We start from the raw sequence: 17,124 nt of genomic DNA, 5'->3' as shown, positions 1-17,124 counted from the left end.
GAGGGGTTGAATGTTCATATGTTCACGGTGGGGAGTCAGGAGTGAGAACACGAGATTCAGGAGTGAGGCTGGCCCATCAGAGGTCACTGCTCCTTTTTGGAAGTGGTGATCAACTTGGCCCTGGCTCCACAAATCATTCACAATCCTGGAATCTGGGACAGCACCTGAGGCCTTGAGTCACAGCAGGTGGGGGATGGTCTCCCTCCATACTTACAATCTTGGGAGTGGCGTTCCCAGGAATATCCTATGCGTGGATTTCAAGGGACCTGCTCGGAGAACACCTACAGTTGGAAAGGTATTCAATGGTTTTGTCGATTCCCTTTCATTTTACTTCCTAACATTTATGTCTGGATGGCGGCTGTGGTCTTTTGTTGATATGTTAATAGGGTTAGATGAAGAAGGGTGGGAGTAAGGAAGAGCAGATTATAATTGTTAGCATAGAGCAGACGGGCTGAATGATCTGTATGTGTGTTGAAATATTCTATATAATAAAATGAATCAATAATCCTTTTGAACTCTTGATCTTGGGGTTACAAACCCAGTACCATAACCACTTGGCTATTTAGGCCAAGCTTGTTAAGAAGATGTAACTCTTTCGAGTTAAAACCAATAAAACCAAATTAACAAAATTGGGATAAATCAGGCACAGCCCCTAATTCAGGTCAGCTGTAAAACCAAGAACAAAGTTTAAAGGAAACTTACAAACATTAAATCAAAATGCGATTAAAGGGGTCAACAAAACACCCCAGTCCCCGTGGTGCCCACCGAGCATGGAAGGCCTCGAGAGTGCCAGCAGACACCGCGTGCTCCCTCTCCAGGGACATCCGGCCGCGAACGTAGCCGCGGAAGAGGGATAAACAATCGGGCGGGACTCCCCCGTCGATCGTCCGCTGCCTGGACCTGTTAATGGCCAACTTGGCCAGGCCCAGGAGCAGGTTCACGAGGAGGTCCTCCTCCTTCCCAACCCCCTTCCGTACCAGGTGTCCATAGATCAGGAGCGTGGGGCTGAAGTGCAAACAAAACATCAATAAAACGTTTTTCAAATAACTAAAAAGGGAGTGCAGCCTACCACACCCTATATATGCATGGTCCACGGACTCCACAAGACCGCAAAAAGGGCATGTGTCCTGAGAGTCCGTGAACCTATGCATTCTCCTATTATAGGGGACTGCTGCGTGCAACACCCTCCAACCCAGGTCCCCGATAGAAAGGGGGAGGACACCTCCATAGAGGGCCTCCCATCGGGGGCCTCCACCGCCGAACGGCAACAAGGCACGCCAGGGCGTGTCCAGGCGGCGGACAAGGGCGAGAAAATGGAAGGTGTGCAGCAGCAGTCCGTACAAAAAGCTCCTCTTTGCCGTGCCAAAAGGCACGGAGGGCATGTCCCCAAGGCGGCTCATATTGCGGGGCACCAGCATCTGAGGGAGGGTTCGGGGCTTGGGGCCAATGTGGAATTCTGTCCGAACAGGGGAACACTCAGACGGAAGACCACCGCGCACCTGGGCCACCTCAAGACCTAAAATAACATCGGGTTCGAGCACAACCGTTCTCAGGTCTTGGATGGCATCGGCTGCAACCTGGACACTCACAGACGCGCGACGCGCCAACTCCTGCGGGAGCATCCAGCCCAGTCCTCCGCCACCCAGCACGTCCCCGATCCTGGTCACCCCTGCGGCCACAGCCCTCCTCTCCGCCAGCCACTGAAAAGGACGGAGGGGCGGATTCCTGAGCAGCGGCTCTCTGACAATAGCCGCTACTCCTGACGGGGGAGAGCTGCGTTGTGAGGCGACCACTTTCCAGACTTTGATCAGGTCCTGGTAAAAGACGGGCAACGCCTGCAAGGAGCCACCGAGGCCCAGCTGTTCTATAAACAGGAGCTGCACATCATAATTCAGGCCGTGCACCTGACGGAAGAAATACGTCGTCAGGGCACACCATCTAGGAGGAGGCTCGACGTAGAGGTATCGCTGCAGGGTCTGAAGGCGGAAAGTCGCCACCTGTGTGTGTAAGCACACTAGCGTCTGACCACCCTCCCTAAGCGGGAGACTCAGAACCTCTGCAGCGACCCAGTGCAATCTTTTGTCCCAGAAGAAGTCGACTAACAATTTCTGGATACTTGTTACAAAGTCCGGGGGAGGGGTCAAAGTGACCAGCTGATACCACAACATGGCAGCGATCAGCTGGTTTATGACCAGAACTCGACCTCGGTAAGATAGCACTCGGAGCAGTCCTGTCCAGCGCTGCAGGCGAGTGGTGACTTTCGTCTCCAGTTCCTGCCAGTTTGCCGGCCAGGATTCCTCAGCGGGGCAGAGATGGACCCCCAGGTAGAGGAGGCTGGTCCTGCTCCAGGTGAAAGGCCTGAGCTCCTCGGGTAGGGGATCCATCTGCCACTGACCGACCAGGAGTCCAGAACATTTATCCCAGTTGATCCAAATCCTTTTGAAGATGCACTGATGTGACATAATGTCCAATGACTTAATGTTATCCTTCGCACTTCTCTCTTTCAGGATATGGAAATCAATGCTTATGAGCTGCAGGATATTTTAAGTACTGTCTTCTCTAAACGTGAGTTCGCCACCTACAGTATTGGCTAATGGGAGTTCCTCTTGTTTGTGTGAAAGTTTAATGCTGCGTTGGGGTCTATTTTAGGAGGGTACTGATCCTGCACCTGTTTCCTGTGGTGAAAGTGCCTATCTCCCTCACTAACCCCCCTTTCTTTGTTTTACAGAACAGGAAATGACACCTGACGGTTTTGACATTGAGACATGTCGCAGTATTGTGTCTCTCTACGGTGTATCCTGTGATTTATTTCCTTCTACATACCTGGTCAACATTTACTGATCTGCAAAGCGCAAGCATCAAATTAATATTTCTTATTAAATTAGGGCTCATTTATTTAAAAACCTTAAAAGGCAATTATCTGAAAATTCTATATCCAAACATATGGAAATATTCTAAACACACACGAAATACTGTAGATGTAATGTTTAGAAATATTATAAACACACACCAAATACTGTAGATGTAATGTTTAGAAATATTCTAAACACGAAATACTGTAGATGTAATGTTTAGAGACAAACTAAATACATGCAGTACGTACTGTACATTTAATGTGGAGACAGCACCTCTGGAAGTGTGGCATTTGCTTAATACTGTACATGAGTATAAGCTTGAATTTGTGTTCAAATCTCTGGAGGGGGACTTGAAGTCACAATCTTCTGTCTCGGAGGTAAGACAGTGGCCATCCATCAATGCTCCCAATGACCAAAACCAATCGTTTTGAACCCCATCAAATGTATAACTATCATCCAAATATCAGAGTATTCACCCACAAATACCAGGTAAATAGTATACTGAGCATAGAGAGTATGGCAGTTTGCTGCAGCTTCTCAAAATGCGTGTGAACAAGTTTATTTTCCATTGGGAATATTTGACATTTCTAAATGCCTTTAATGTAGAAAATGTTCTACAGGCTGGGCAGGGAAACCAGACTCAAATCAGATTTTTTGTTCTTTGATGGTTAATGACCAACTGAGACAGAGAGAGAGAGAGACGCGTCAGCAGAAAAAGTGTAAAGAAATACAAAATCGAGAGTTATTCCTTGACTGCTCCTCACAGAGAGACAATGCTGCAGGACTTGGAATTGACGAATTTAAGATCTTCTGGAATCGAATGAGGCAGTGGAAGGTAAAGGAAGCAGTAATGGAAACATTGGAGTCAGGCTGTAGCCATTACCCGTTTCCATCTGTTTAATCCATCAGGTCTCATTTTACTACCCAATTCCCTCTATTTGCAGAGCGCTTTCTTGAGTTGCAACCATGACAAATCAGGAACCGTATCAGCTCATGAGCTCCGAACTGCCGTCAAGAACTCAGGTAAAGGAACTGGGTCAGACAGGGGGACACGCACATCAAAAAGAAAAATGAGAGAAAGTTGCATTTATATTGCAGCTTTCACAATTCAGGATGTCCCAAAATACTTTACAGCCAAGGAGGTATTGTATAGCATTTTGAAGGAAATGCAGCAATCACTTTATGCACAGCAAGCTCCCTCAAACAGTAATATGATAATGACCAAATCATCTGTTTTATTAACGTTGACTGGGGGATAAGTATTGGTCAGGCCACCAGGAATAACTCCCCTAGCTCCTCCTCAAAATAGTGCTGTGGGATCTTTTACATCCACCTGAGGGGGCAGATGGGGCCTCAGTTTAACACCTGTTTTGAAAGATTGTACAGTACCTTCAGCAGTGCAGCTCTCTCTCAGTGCTGCACTGGAGTTTCAGCCTTGATTATGTGCTTATAACTCTGGAGTGGGACTCTGGACATATTACATCTTCTGGTTTCCACAAGTTTGAAATGAACACACTCAAAAATGCTGGATATCAAGTATATTTCTTACATTCCTCCAAGTGGCTGGTAGATTGATACATTGTTAGTTGACACATGATTACAGTGCAGCAGTAAAATATGACACCCTAGATGTGCATTCTCATAACAATTGGTTCCTATTTCCTTCTGATTAATATAACTATACAACAGAGCACCTGACCTTTTGACTCGGTGACAAGAATGCTATAGACGTAGCTGATACCATCTGCAGGGATGGTATGTTTCAGATGTTTGTTGGAGTTGGTGTTCCTGTTGTGAAATACAATGTGCAGGTTGAATAATTAAAGAAATCAGGACTTGAAACAAAAACACAAGGATTGGAATCAATCCTGTACTCGGCAGTTTGGCACAGTGGAATTTGGGGAAATGATCCCCCCAGCATTACTGGCATCTGGGGAATAGATCCCAGCATTAGTGGGATCTGGAATAGTGATCCCAGAATAACTGGCATCTGGGGAAAAGATCCCAAAATAACTGGCATCTGGGGAATAGATCCCAGCATGAGTGGGATCTGGAGTAGTGATCCCAGCGTAACTGGGATTTAGAGGAGTGATTCCAGGGGGTGAATTTTCCCTGTATTGGGTGGGGAGTACTGGTGCGGGCGCAGTCCCGACTGCCGCTGGCGATCAGGCCATTTTGCACGGGCGAGCCAATTAAGGCCCTCCCAGCGTGTTTGGCGACTCCTGGGTACGGCGGGAGTGGGCGGGCGCAGGCGGAACGGCAATCACCGCCAGGTCCAATGGCGACCCAGCGGCCTGGTTAAAGGCCAAGCTGCAGCCGCACCAAGGCTGCTGTACATGGCCAGAGGTTGGGGCCAAGGGACACCGAGGCTGGCCAAGCAGGAGGGTAGGGTGGCCGGTCATCTTGGTTTTCTGATGAGTGCCCTTGCTGCCCTCCTCGAGGAGGTGGCAGCACAACGGGATGTGCTTGTCCTCGAGGACGGGAGGAGGATGCCCCCCCCCCACCCCCCCATTTGACCAAGCGTGTGTGGGAGGAGGTAGCGGAGGTCGTGAGTTCCTGCGACGCGGTGCGGCGCTCATGGACCCAGTTCCACAAGCGCTTCAACGACCTGCTGCGCTCGGGAAGGGTGAGTAGCATGTTGGCATCGTTCACGTCACCCATCATGTAACCTTCTCCCCCGCTGGTGCCCCACCCATGTCTGAGTGGCCTGAGTGCAATGAGTTAGTGACAGCATGTGTCCTCAGCTGGGTGTCCCAGCAGGTATCCCTATGCGTTCAGCATGAGAGGATTGAGATGAGATGGGTTCTGTACCCGCAGCATGTGGTGCAGTGACACCCACATGACTGTGGTGGGGTCAACCTGGAGGAGCTACACCCAGGCGCACTGATCGAACTCCAAGACATGTGGGAGTCAGGGTGATGACGGTGTGAGGGGATCTTCAAGGTCCTGTGGCACAGATGGATCTGCTGCTCTCTGCGCTCATTGTGCCTCCTGCATTGGCTGGTACAACTGTGTGTTCCCAACTGTGATGAAGGCAGCATGTGGGCAGGGGTGGGGGGCAGCGAGGGAAAGGACCAGGCAGTGTCGGGTGAGTGCCAGTCACCAGCGGGGGAAGGATGCACTGCAGACCTGCAGTGGCCAACTGGGCTTGGGGTGGGCCGGCCATGAGGAGATTGACGGCACAAGTATCGCTTATCAATGCTATTTTTTCATTTGCAGGAGAAGAATTCTCATAACAGCGCCAAGCGACTGAGGACTGGCGGTGGGCCAGCCCAGATATTGATGCTCAGCCGCTATGAGCAGGAGGCCCTCGACCTGGAGAGGCGGCACATGCCCAGGTCCACTGGAGCCTGAGAGGTTGGGGTTCCATGGGCGGGTATTTATGGCCAGCACTCATGTCACCAGTAGTCTCCCAACATCCATGCCATTGCTGATTGTGCAGTGAGTGACATTACCGCATGGCTTGCCCAGTGCATGTGGAATGATGAGCGTATGATAATCCGGGGGACAGGCATGTACGTTGACATTGTCCGCAGTCGAACTGATCGAATTTCCTTACTCTTCCTTTCAGCATCATCAGCACACAGCCGGGAGCAGGAGCAGCAGGGTCTCCCTCTGACACCTGAGGGCCATGAAGTTGCACCATCAGAAACATCACACCATCTCTACCAGGCAGATACCAGCGCAGATACTGGCACCTCGGTGGGCATCATATCTTCGGCTAGTGTCCCAGGTCACAGCGGTGAGGGCACTTCACAGTCGTTGGAGGAGCTGGCAGAGACAGAGAGTGTCGATGGCGCCTGCAGCCAGAGGACTGAAGGAGACCAGGCACATGCTCAGTCCATGGCTGATGATGAGCCTCTGGAATTGTCAGCGATGCAGCCAAGTGCTCACGTGTGGCCGGGTGCTCGGGAACATCTGGTGGAGATACATGAGGCTGTGCTTGGCTTGGTGTCAGTGGTGGAGGAGTCTACGTGTGCTGTGACCGATATATTGAGCATCATGGCTGAGCGCCAAGCATCCTCCATGGAGAGAGTGGTGACTCTCATGGAGAGGCAGCTTCAGGGACAGGTTCAGGGTTCCTGGGATTGAAGTCGGACCTGCACTCCCTCACAGGGGCATTGACCTTGTCTGGCCAGTGCCCGTTTGGGCAGTGGTTTGGCCACCAGGTATCTCACCTCGGTGCCCATCAGTCTACAGTGAGCAGAGAGGGCCAAACAGACCTCATGTTCGCGGAGCAGCTGCCTGTCGTCTCTGCTGGTGCCTCTCAGGGCGCTCTGGATAAGGGCAGCAGCTCATCCGCCCCTCTGCCAGTGACCGCAGTACCCAATGAGGCTGCGACGGGGGAGATGCCAGCTGCGGAGCTGGCAGCTTCTTCCCAGGTGGGTCCATCGCAGGCTCAATGGGCCAGAGGACACCTGCCAAGGTCATCGAGGCCAACAGGACATCAGAGAGAGCAGGTTGTCTCAGACACTAGTGCCAGCGAGGGGGCACCACAAAGACGTAGCACCCGCAAACGAAAGATGAAGGCACCTTAGGCACCCCCCCGGGTTCATCACCCCTGCACAAGAGTTGATTAGAGTTTCATGTGAAGTCCAACACATTTTGATTTTGTAATTTGACGAGACTTTGGTTACAAAATTAAATTAATGTCTCAGAAGGCTGTGGGTTCCTCTTTATTTGGAACGGTGCATGGATTCCTGAGATTGGTTTGTGTGTCTTTCAGATTTATTCACTGCGTCTATTGCCAATCCTCCTATCCAGGCAGATGAGGTCTCCAGGATGGAGGCTACATGTCAGGCTTGTATTGGAAATCCATATGTGCTGTGCTAGCTGAAGGCACCTTGGATTAGAGCGTCCTGGGTGTCCCTGTCTCTATGGAGTTTGGCTGGGTCAGCCTGTGCCCCCCCATCATTTCCCTGTGCGTGCTCATCCTCAGACTCACTGCTGGACTCATCCTGCTCAGCCGCAGCCACTCCGTCTACATCTTCATCATCCACAGAGTCCCACCTTTGCAGAGCTAGACTGTGGAGAGTGCAGCATGCTACCACTATCAGGGACACACGATCTGGGGGGTACTGGAGTGCGCCCCCTGAGTGATCCAGCCATAGGAAGCGCATCTTGAGAAGACCGATGACTTTCTCCACCACAGCCCTTGTGGTGCCGTGGCTCCTATAGTACCACTGCTCAGGTTCTGTTCTTGGATGGCGGAGAGGCGTCATAAGCTACCTTCTGAGGGGATAGCCCTTGTCGCCCAGCAGCCATCCATCCAGCCAGGCTGGAGCACTGAAGAGCCCCGGCACCTGGGAGTGTCTGAGCATGTAGGTGTTGTGGGAGCTGCCTGGGTACCTTGCACAGACTTGCAGAATCTGCATCCTGTAATCACACACTATCTGCACGTTCATGGAGTGGAAGCCCTTCCTGTTGACAAAGGCACTGGGCTCACCTGCTGGTGCCTTGATGGCCACATGTGTGCAGTCTATTGCACCCTGGATGCAGGGGAAGCCAGCAATGGCCTCAAAGCCTCTGGCTCGCTGTGTCTGGCTGGCCTGGTCACAGCGGAAGTGGATGAAGATCAATGCACATCTGAACAGAGCTTCTGTGACCTGCTTAACACAAGTGTGGACAGCTGATTGGGAGACTCCACAAAGATCACCCACCGAGCCCTGGATAAAGCCAGAGGCATAGATGTTGAGGGCATCTGTGATCTTTAGAGAGACAGGCACACAGTTAGCTGAGATCCCTGGACCAATCATCTGACAGATATAGTTGACTGTCTCCCTTGAGAGACGGAGCATCCTTCGGCACTCACCTCAGACATGTTGAGGTAGCTGCTTCGCCGCCTGTATACCCTGGCAGCAGGATAGTGGCATCTTCTGTGGCCCCTCCTGCCTTGGACTACCTCTTGGCCCTGCACCCCTTGTGCCTGCGCCTGTCCTCCCAAAGGTTGCTCCCCCAGAGGCTGAATGTGCACTCCTGGCCTCCTCCCCCTTCTAGCCCTCCCTTCCTCAGATGGGGTGCCTCCAATGGAGAGATCACCTCCCATTCCCAGGCTCAGGGAGGCTAGCTGAAACCTACAGGCCCCAAAACAAATCCTTACTGAAAAGTGCTGACCTGAAGGTAATGGGTGCAGTCCAAGCAGTCGCTATGCATTTGAGACGTCTCCATCTCACACACGCAACTTTCAATAACTTCTGAGCATTAACTGTTAACTGTCTGGATTTGCAAAAGCAATGATCCCTCTTTCCCGCCCGTGATTGAGGACCATTAAAGTTTCGGATAGCCGGCAGCCTGTTGTGCCCATGTGTTGAGCTAAATATCACACAGACGCCTTAAAATCCAGGACAGTTGGAGCCAAAACTACCTTAAATGGCCCGGTAATGATTAGCGGCCGCGCAACGGACATAGTCACACTCCTGCCCAGTGAAATATCGCGAGGGCGCGCGGTGATGTCGGGATGCGTGCCCGATGTCACCACGCATCATTTTACACATCGGTGAGCGAGTCCTGCCCCCGCACGCCGACAGAAAAATTCTGGTTATTGGGACCTGGAGTAGTGATCCCAGAATAACTGGCATCTGCGGAATAGACCCCAGCATTACAGGGATCTGGAGTAGTGATCCCAGTGTAATTGGGATTTGGAGAAGCGATTCCAGATTACTAGGGCCTGGACTAGTGACCCCAGAACCAGTGGGATCTGGTAAAGTGATTCCAGCATTACTGGGCTCCAGATCAGTGCCTTAACATAAAACTTAACCCTCTAAGCACTGATAAAAACCCAGAGTCATTAGGACATAATAATTCAGATACTCTAAATTCAACATTTAAGAAAGGAGGTTCAGGAGAACCAATAAGTGTAAAACAACATGGTCGCAGCCACAGAGGATGCACAAAGGAGACTTTGATTATCTATGCTGTGCCTTCAGTGAGAGTGTAATGAAAAACTTGGGGTGAGCGCACAGCAGGGCTAAGTGGGTGCAAGATCCTTGTTTCCTGGCTTCTGTCCAACTCAATTCTTTGCCTAGTGCACTGGAATGAACTTCCAGCTGCCAGATATCTCAATGGTTTGATTTCCAATTAAACTCTGAAAGTAATCAAACTGTAATTGTTGATCTCCAGGTTTTCAGCTCAACAACCAGTTACTGCAGCTGTTGGTCCTCCGATACAGAGACCCGTACCTACAAATTGATTTTGATAACTTTGTCCGTTGTATGGTTCGATTGGAGACTTCGTTCAGTGAGTATTAACTAGTTAACTATCAGAATAGATACTTACCATCTCTCGCTGACCAGGACAGCCTCCTGATTTTTCAATGGAAATACTTGCATTATATAGCACCTTTCATGACCCCTGGACATCCCAAGGCATTTTACAGCCAATTAATTACTTTCAGAAGCGGGAGCACTGTTGTAATATGGGAAACACAGCAGCTAATCTGAGCACAGCAAGCTTCCACAAACAGCAATGTGATAATGATCAGATAATCGGTATTTTTTAACTGAAGTTGGTTATTGGCTGGTGATAAATAACAGCCCCTGACAGAAAATTGAAGGTTTAATTTTTTTCTCTCAGGATGTGGGAGTCATTGGCAAGGCCATCATTTATTGCCCATCCTTAATTGCCCTTGAGAAGGTGGTGGTGAGCCAACTTCTTGAATCGCTGCAGTCCATGTGATGTAGGTTTAGTGCTGTTCGGGAGGGGCTTCCTGGTTTGTAAGTGACGGTGAAGGCCATGACTTTATTCCAATTATCTCTCAACTAGCCTCTCACCTTGCACCCTCCATAAATCTCAGGTCTTCCAAAACTCTGTTGTCCCTATCCTAACTTGCACTAAGTAACATTCATCCATCACACCCTGTGCCCAGTGACCTACACCAATTCCCGGTCTGGTAATAGCTTGATTTTTAAAATTCCCATCCTTGTGTTACAAATCCCTCCCTGGCCTCAATCCTCACTATTTCTCCAACCGCATAGTCCTCCAAGATCTCTACATTCCTCCAATTCTGGCCTCTTGAGCATCTCCCATTTCTATCACTCCACCATCGGCGACGGCGTCTTCAGCTGCCTAGGCTCTAAGCTCTGGAATTATTTCCCTAACCCACTCCATTTCTCCCTCTTCCTTTGAGTCACTCCTTAAAATATACCTATTTAACCAAGCTTTTGGTTACCTGTCCTTATGTGGCTCGGTGTCAAATTTTGATGAAATTGGTGAAGTGCCCTAGGATGTTTTACTAAGGTTGAGGACTTGCTTAGATTGCTGGAGATGCCAAAGTCCTCTTGAAATAGCAATCTTCTGCCACCCTGTGGTGATTTTGTTGGTGCAGGCTGGAAGCTTGCTGCAAAGTCCTGCCAACTGAAGCTGAGAAGCATTGCCACTGTCAAGAAATACCCAGTCATACCTTTAAAACCATAGACCTTCTCTCCTTGTACCCCATTCTTTTACACAAGAATCAGTCCTGTTCCATCTCTCTGCACTTTCTTCATTACAAATACATCAAGGCCTTGGAGAGAGAGATGTACCTGAATTTTTTATTCATATACAGAACGTGGGCATCGCTGGCTTGGCTAACATTTATTGCCCATCCCTAATTGCCCTTGAGAAGGCAATGGTGAGCTGCCTTCTTGAACCACTGGAGTCCATTGGTGTAGGTACACCCACAGTGCTGTTAGGGGAGGGAGTTCCAGGATTTTGATCCAGCGACAGTGAAGAAGTGGCGATATATTTCCAAGTCAGGATGGTGAGTGGCTTGCAAGGGAACTTGCAGGTGGTGATGTTCCCATGCTGCCCTTGTCCTTCTAGGTGGTAGCAGTCATGGTATGAAGGACTTCAGTTATGTGAAGAGGCTAGATCTCCTTAGAGTGGAGAAGGTTAAGGGGAAATTTAATAGAAGTATTCTAAAATTGTGAGGGGTCTTGATAGAGTAAATAAGGAGAAACTATTTCCATTAGCATAGGGATTGGTAACCAGAGGATTCAGATTTAAGATGATAGGCAAAAGAACCAGAGGGGCGATGGGGATTCTTTCATACAGCGAGTTATGATCTGGAATACCTGCCTGAGAGGGTGATGCAAGCAGATTCAATAGTAACTTTCAAAAGAATATTGGATAAGCTTGAAGAGAAAAGATTTGCTATGGGAAAGAGCACAGGTAACTCTTTTGAGTACAAACACATTTCCATCTGTTCCTATTCAGATGAAGTTACATTGTTTCATAGTTTGCCATTGTGAGACTTGAACTCTTGATCTTGGGGTTACAAACCCAGTACCATAACCACTTGGCTATTTAGGCCAAGCAAAGAGCAGGGGTAACTCTTTCGAGTACAACCCCATTTCCATCTGTTTCAGATGAAGTTACATTGTTTCATAGTTTGCCATTGTGAAATTTGAACTCTTGATCTTGGGGTTACAAACCCAGTACCATAACCACTTGGCTATTTAGGCCAAGCGTAAGATGTAACTCTTTCGAGTACAAACCCATTTCCATCTGTTTCAGATGAAGTTACGTTGTTTCATGGTTTGCCATTGTGAGGGTTGAACTCTTGATAATCTTTTAAATGAAAACCAAATCAACAAAATTGGGATAAATCAGGCACAGCCCCTAATTCAGGTCAGCTGTAAAACCAAGAACAAAGTTTAAAGGAAACTTACAAACTTTAAATCAAAATGTGATTAAAGGGGTCAACAAAACACCCCAGTCCCCGCGGTGCCCACTGAGCACAGAAGGCCTCGAGAGTGCCAGCAGACACCGCGTGCTCCCTCTCCAGGGACATCCGGCAGCGAACGTAGCCGCAGAAGAGGGACAAACAATCGGGTGGGACTCCCCCATCGATTGCCCGCTGCCTGGACCTGTTAATGGCCAACTTGGCCAGGCCCAGGAGCAGGTTCACAAGGAGGTCCTCCTCCTTCCCGACCCCCTTTCGCACCGGGTGCCAAGCGTAAGATGTAACTCTTTCAAGTACAAACCCATTTCCATCTGTTTCAGATGAAGTTACATTGTTTGCCATTGTGAGATTTGAACTCTTGATCTTGGGGTTACAAACCCAGTACCATAACCACTTAGCTATTTAGGCCAAGCAAAGAGCAGGGGTAGTGGAACTAACTGGATAGCTCTTTCAAAGAGCCAACATAGGAACAATGGACCAAATAACTTCCTTTTATGCTATGCTGATTGCATGTCTGTTTATATTTAACTAGCACTGGTTTGAAGAATTTCTTAACACAGCTGCTGTAACTAATAGTTCAAGAAAGTTAGAAAAATAATAGGACAGCAGTAATTGGGAGTTTGACTATTGAGGGGTCTTTGATTAATGGGAGACTTTGAGTAATGGGGATCATTATTAATTGGGATTTCAACTAACTGGGAAGAATGTTGGACCAATGCAGAAATACAGGCAGGTTCTGGTCAGGTCATGTAATTTGGGTGTACTCTATCCATATTGTGTCCAGTACAGGTGGAGTGCAATCAATCCCATTAGGCCTCTTTCTGTCTTCTTCACTGTTTTGTGCTCCACAGAAGTGAAGAGGCCCAAGCTCTGATTCCATTTAAACCAACAGGATGATCCCTGGTTATGGATCTGTAGCAGAGGGACCAGGCCTGTGCTGTGGGTCAGGCATTTACAAACTAAAAGTTCATCCCAGGGAGCAGATAAGCTTATTTTACTGACCAATCAAATCAACTATTTGCAGCTCTTTTTCATGAAACTGAAAGACAACATTCTCACACCTTTATGAATAAATCATCGAGATGATAGTAGTTAAATAATTGAGTAGTGTGATATGTCCTGCAGTATTCATTCTGGAATTTATTTTAAAAACAGGGTTGTTCAAGTCATTTGACACCCGGCAGACTGGTGAGGTGACACTGGACTTGATGCAGGTAAGAAATTGTACTTCAATAAACGCTTTTTAGAACTTAACTCTGGGATGGGCACTTCCAGCTGTTTAGTGGAGAGCCTTTTAGCCAGTTACACCCACATATACCAGGACCAGTGTCTCTAGACACTGAACCAGTATCAAGCCAATTGCAGGTAAATGGAACAGAAACCACAAAAAAAAATGTCCAAAAATCCTTAGGCTTAACATCCCAGGGTGAATGTTGGAATATACTTGACCATGACATCACCAAGTGGCAACAGGAGAAGTCATTTTATTTATGTAAGTAGCAGATTCCAAAAAAATCTCATATCCCAACTGCACAGTTTATTCCCATTCAGATACTTTGTCCCCTGAAATCAATTTTACAATACAATTTTAAAAATTCTATTATATTCGCACATCTCATTTGCTCTCCTGCTTTTAAGCGATTAAGATTGGTTTAACGATTTATCCAAAAGACAGGACTCTCAACAGTACCACACCAAAGTGTCAGCCTAGACTTTGTACTTAAGTCTCTGGAGTGGTTCTTGAAGCCACAACCTGCTGCCTCAGAGGTGAGAGTGTCACATGCTGAGGCACAATGTTGCCATCTGGCCTGGGATCACACTGTCATGGGCAGTGACACCATTTTCAATTACAGCTATGAGAGAGGTTGTACAAAGCTCGTTTTTAGGTTGCTGGTTTCTTAAAATTCTTTTTTCAAGACCACTACTGATCGTCCTGTGGCTGGGAAAGGAAACAGCCAATCTCGTTGGGTGTTTGAAGACCACTGACCAAGTTTAATTCTGTCACCACTTCCCTTTCTCCCTCCTGTGGTATTGCTCGAGGCAGGAGCTTCCTTTCCAGTCACCCTGCACCTCAACCAACAGCAGGATCCCACTGTATAGGGAATTGTGCTTTGGGACATCGCACTTTATTGCTCTGCTGCACAAGACCTCGATGTGAATGATACTTTCTATTTCCATAACATGTACCTAGTCAGTTCCCTGTACCTGTGTTCATCAGTGCCCTGCTCTTGTGCCCAGTCAGTGCACTGCTCTTGTACCCACCATCCTCCCCTTCTACCCACTCAAAGCCCTCTCCTTATCATCTGGCTTTTCTTAACTATGTTAATTTGAGCTGGTGATATTTTACATGTTGGATACAGGAATAAGAACCTATTTCATTCTGTTTAACTCATGTTCTGTATTTTTTAAACAGTGGCTCTACATGACCATGAACATCTGAAGGTGGAACTGGAGATCCTCACACTTCAGAGTATTTTGTCATTTGAAAGATCTTGATTTCAGCATTAACAGGGGTACTATATGTAACAGAATGAGGCCTTATTTGTTCACTTTGTATTGTACTTTAGTATATCTGCTTGTCCTTGCTGGAGGTGTTTTGGAGAAGATTCCTGTTATTGACACTGTTGCTTAATGGATATTATCTGCTCTGCTATTCCTCCATTCTGAGACCAATGTTTGCAGACATTCCACATGTATTATGTGTTCTAAGACTAGAGCAGTCCATAGCATAATTGTGACCTCCTCATGAGATAAGAAAAGACAGGTCATTAAATCCCATCCTCTAGTACCTAAACTTTCCCATCTGTTATATTAAGTCTTTCATTGAAGCCCATCTATCTAGTACATTAATTGTTCAATTTTGATCCTTCTAGTAATTTCATCAAAACTCATCCCTCTGGTATATTAACTTTCCCCTCAAACTCCAAGGCTCTGGTATATGAACTCTCTCATTGTACCCAGCTCTCTAGAACATTAGTTGTCCCATTGAAGCCCACTTTTTAGGCTGTGGAATCCACCTCCAGCGTTAGTGGTAAATGTAGAAATTGCCTATATTCAAGATTACATTGGACAGGCGGGTGAAGGAAAAGTGGATAAAGGGAATGGGCACAGGTTAGGAAAGCATGATAAGAGCTGTTTGCTTAGGTGGAGGATAAACACTAATGCAGAGTGGTCGGGCCAAATGCCTGTTTCTTTACTGTATTGTACTTTCCCATTCAGGTCCATCCCTTTTCTAGTCTTCTCCCATTGAAAGACACCCATCTAGTACCTTAACTCAACAATTAAAGGCTGTCCTACAAGCCTATTAACTCCCCCACTGAAATCCATTCCTCAGGTACATTAATTCACCTATTATGGCATCTAATTACATGTTTGATAACCCCAACCTTTTAGCCTTTGTACCTTACTCAGTTATTTCTCCCATTTTTCAACCTAGCTATGAACATGGGTCACTTAATAGGCACAGAGGGCACAAAATTCTTGAACTTCATTCAAGAGAACTTTTTTAGCCAGCACATAAGCCCAACAATTCTAGATTTAGTCTTAGGAAACAAAGCTGGGCAAGTGGATGAAGCAACATTGGGTGACCATTTTAGAGTAAGTGACCATAATATAGTTAGATTTAGCATAATTGTGGAAAAGGATAAAGATAGGATAGGAGTAAAAGTTCTAAATTGGGTGAAAATTAGGTTATTTAAAAAGGGTGCAAGGGATAGGTCAGAAAATTATAGGCTGGTCAGTCTGACTTCGATGGTGGGCAAATTATTGGAATCAATTCTGAGGGTCAGGATAAACTGTCACTTAGAAAGGAACAGATTAATCAGGGATAGTCAGCATGGTTTTGTTCGGGGAAGATTGTGTCTTTAAGTAACATGGAGGATTGATGAGGGCAGTGCAGTGGATGTTGTCTACATGGATTTTAGCAAAGCATTTGACAAGGTCCCACATGGCAGACTGGTCAGAAAAGTAAAAAACCCATGGGATACAGGGGGATGTAGTGAGTTGGATTCAAAATTGGTTCAGCGACAGGAAACAAAGTGTTTTTGTGAATGGAAAACGGTTTCCATGGTGTTCCACAGTGCTTGGTGTTGGCTCCCTTGCTTTTTGTTTTCTATATTAATGATTTGGACTTAAATATGGGTGGCATGATTTGGAAATTTGCAGATGACACAAAAATTGGCCGTGTAGTTGATAGTGAAAAGGATTGCTGTTGTCTCCAGAATGATATCAATGGTTTGGTTGAGTGGGCAGAAAAGTGGTAAGTGGAATTCAATCCAGAGAAGTGTGAGGTAACGCATTTGGGGAAGGCAAACAAATGTGGGGAATACACAATAAATGGGAGGATATTGGGAGGAGTAGAGAAAGTGAGAGATCTTGGAGTGCATGTCCACAGATCCCTGAAGGTGGCAGGACAGGTGGACAAAGTGGTAAAGAAAGCATATGGAATGCTTTCCTTTACTGGATGAAATATTCAATGCAAAAGCAGGGATGTAATAATGGAACTGTATAAAACACTGGTTAAACCATAGCTGGGATTTTGTGTACAGTTCTGGTCGCCACATTACACAAACATTCACTCCCTCCATTACCAATGCATAGTAGCAGCAG

General features: G+C 47.2%; 1 protein-coding gene across 2 annotated transcripts in view; it reads left to right on the top strand.

Moving 5' to 3' along the window:
- capn9 (calpain 9) overlaps nucleotides 1-16,242 on the top strand; it is a 64,600-nt gene extending 48,358 nt beyond the window's left edge. For both annotated transcript variants that reach the window (XM_041188441.1, XM_041188440.1), the window contains 7 exons: nucleotides 2,508-2,565; nucleotides 2,729-2,793; nucleotides 3,622-3,690; nucleotides 3,800-3,878; nucleotides 9,975-10,091; nucleotides 13,672-13,730; nucleotides 14,930-16,242. In XM_041188441.1, the coding sequence (XP_041044375.1) occupies nucleotides 2,508-2,565; nucleotides 2,729-2,793; nucleotides 3,622-3,690; nucleotides 3,800-3,878; nucleotides 9,975-10,091; nucleotides 13,672-13,730; nucleotides 14,930-14,956 (474 nt within the window). In that variant the 3' untranslated portion in view covers nucleotides 14,957-16,242. The remainder of the gene's footprint in view (nucleotides 1-2,507; nucleotides 2,566-2,728; nucleotides 2,794-3,621; nucleotides 3,691-3,799; nucleotides 3,879-9,974; nucleotides 10,092-13,671; nucleotides 13,731-14,929) is intronic.
- Nucleotides 16,243-17,124: the final 882 nt, after the last annotated feature.

The sequence above is a fragment of the Carcharodon carcharias genome, chromosome 5 (genome assembly GCF_017639515.1).
Source record: "Carcharodon carcharias isolate sCarCar2 chromosome 5, sCarCar2.pri, whole genome shotgun sequence".
Classification (NCBI taxonomy): Eukaryota; Metazoa; Chordata; class Chondrichthyes; order Lamniformes; family Lamnidae; genus Carcharodon; species Carcharodon carcharias.
The sequence above is the reverse complement of the archived record's forward strand: the minus strand, read 5'-3'. Positions and strand labels throughout refer to the sequence as shown.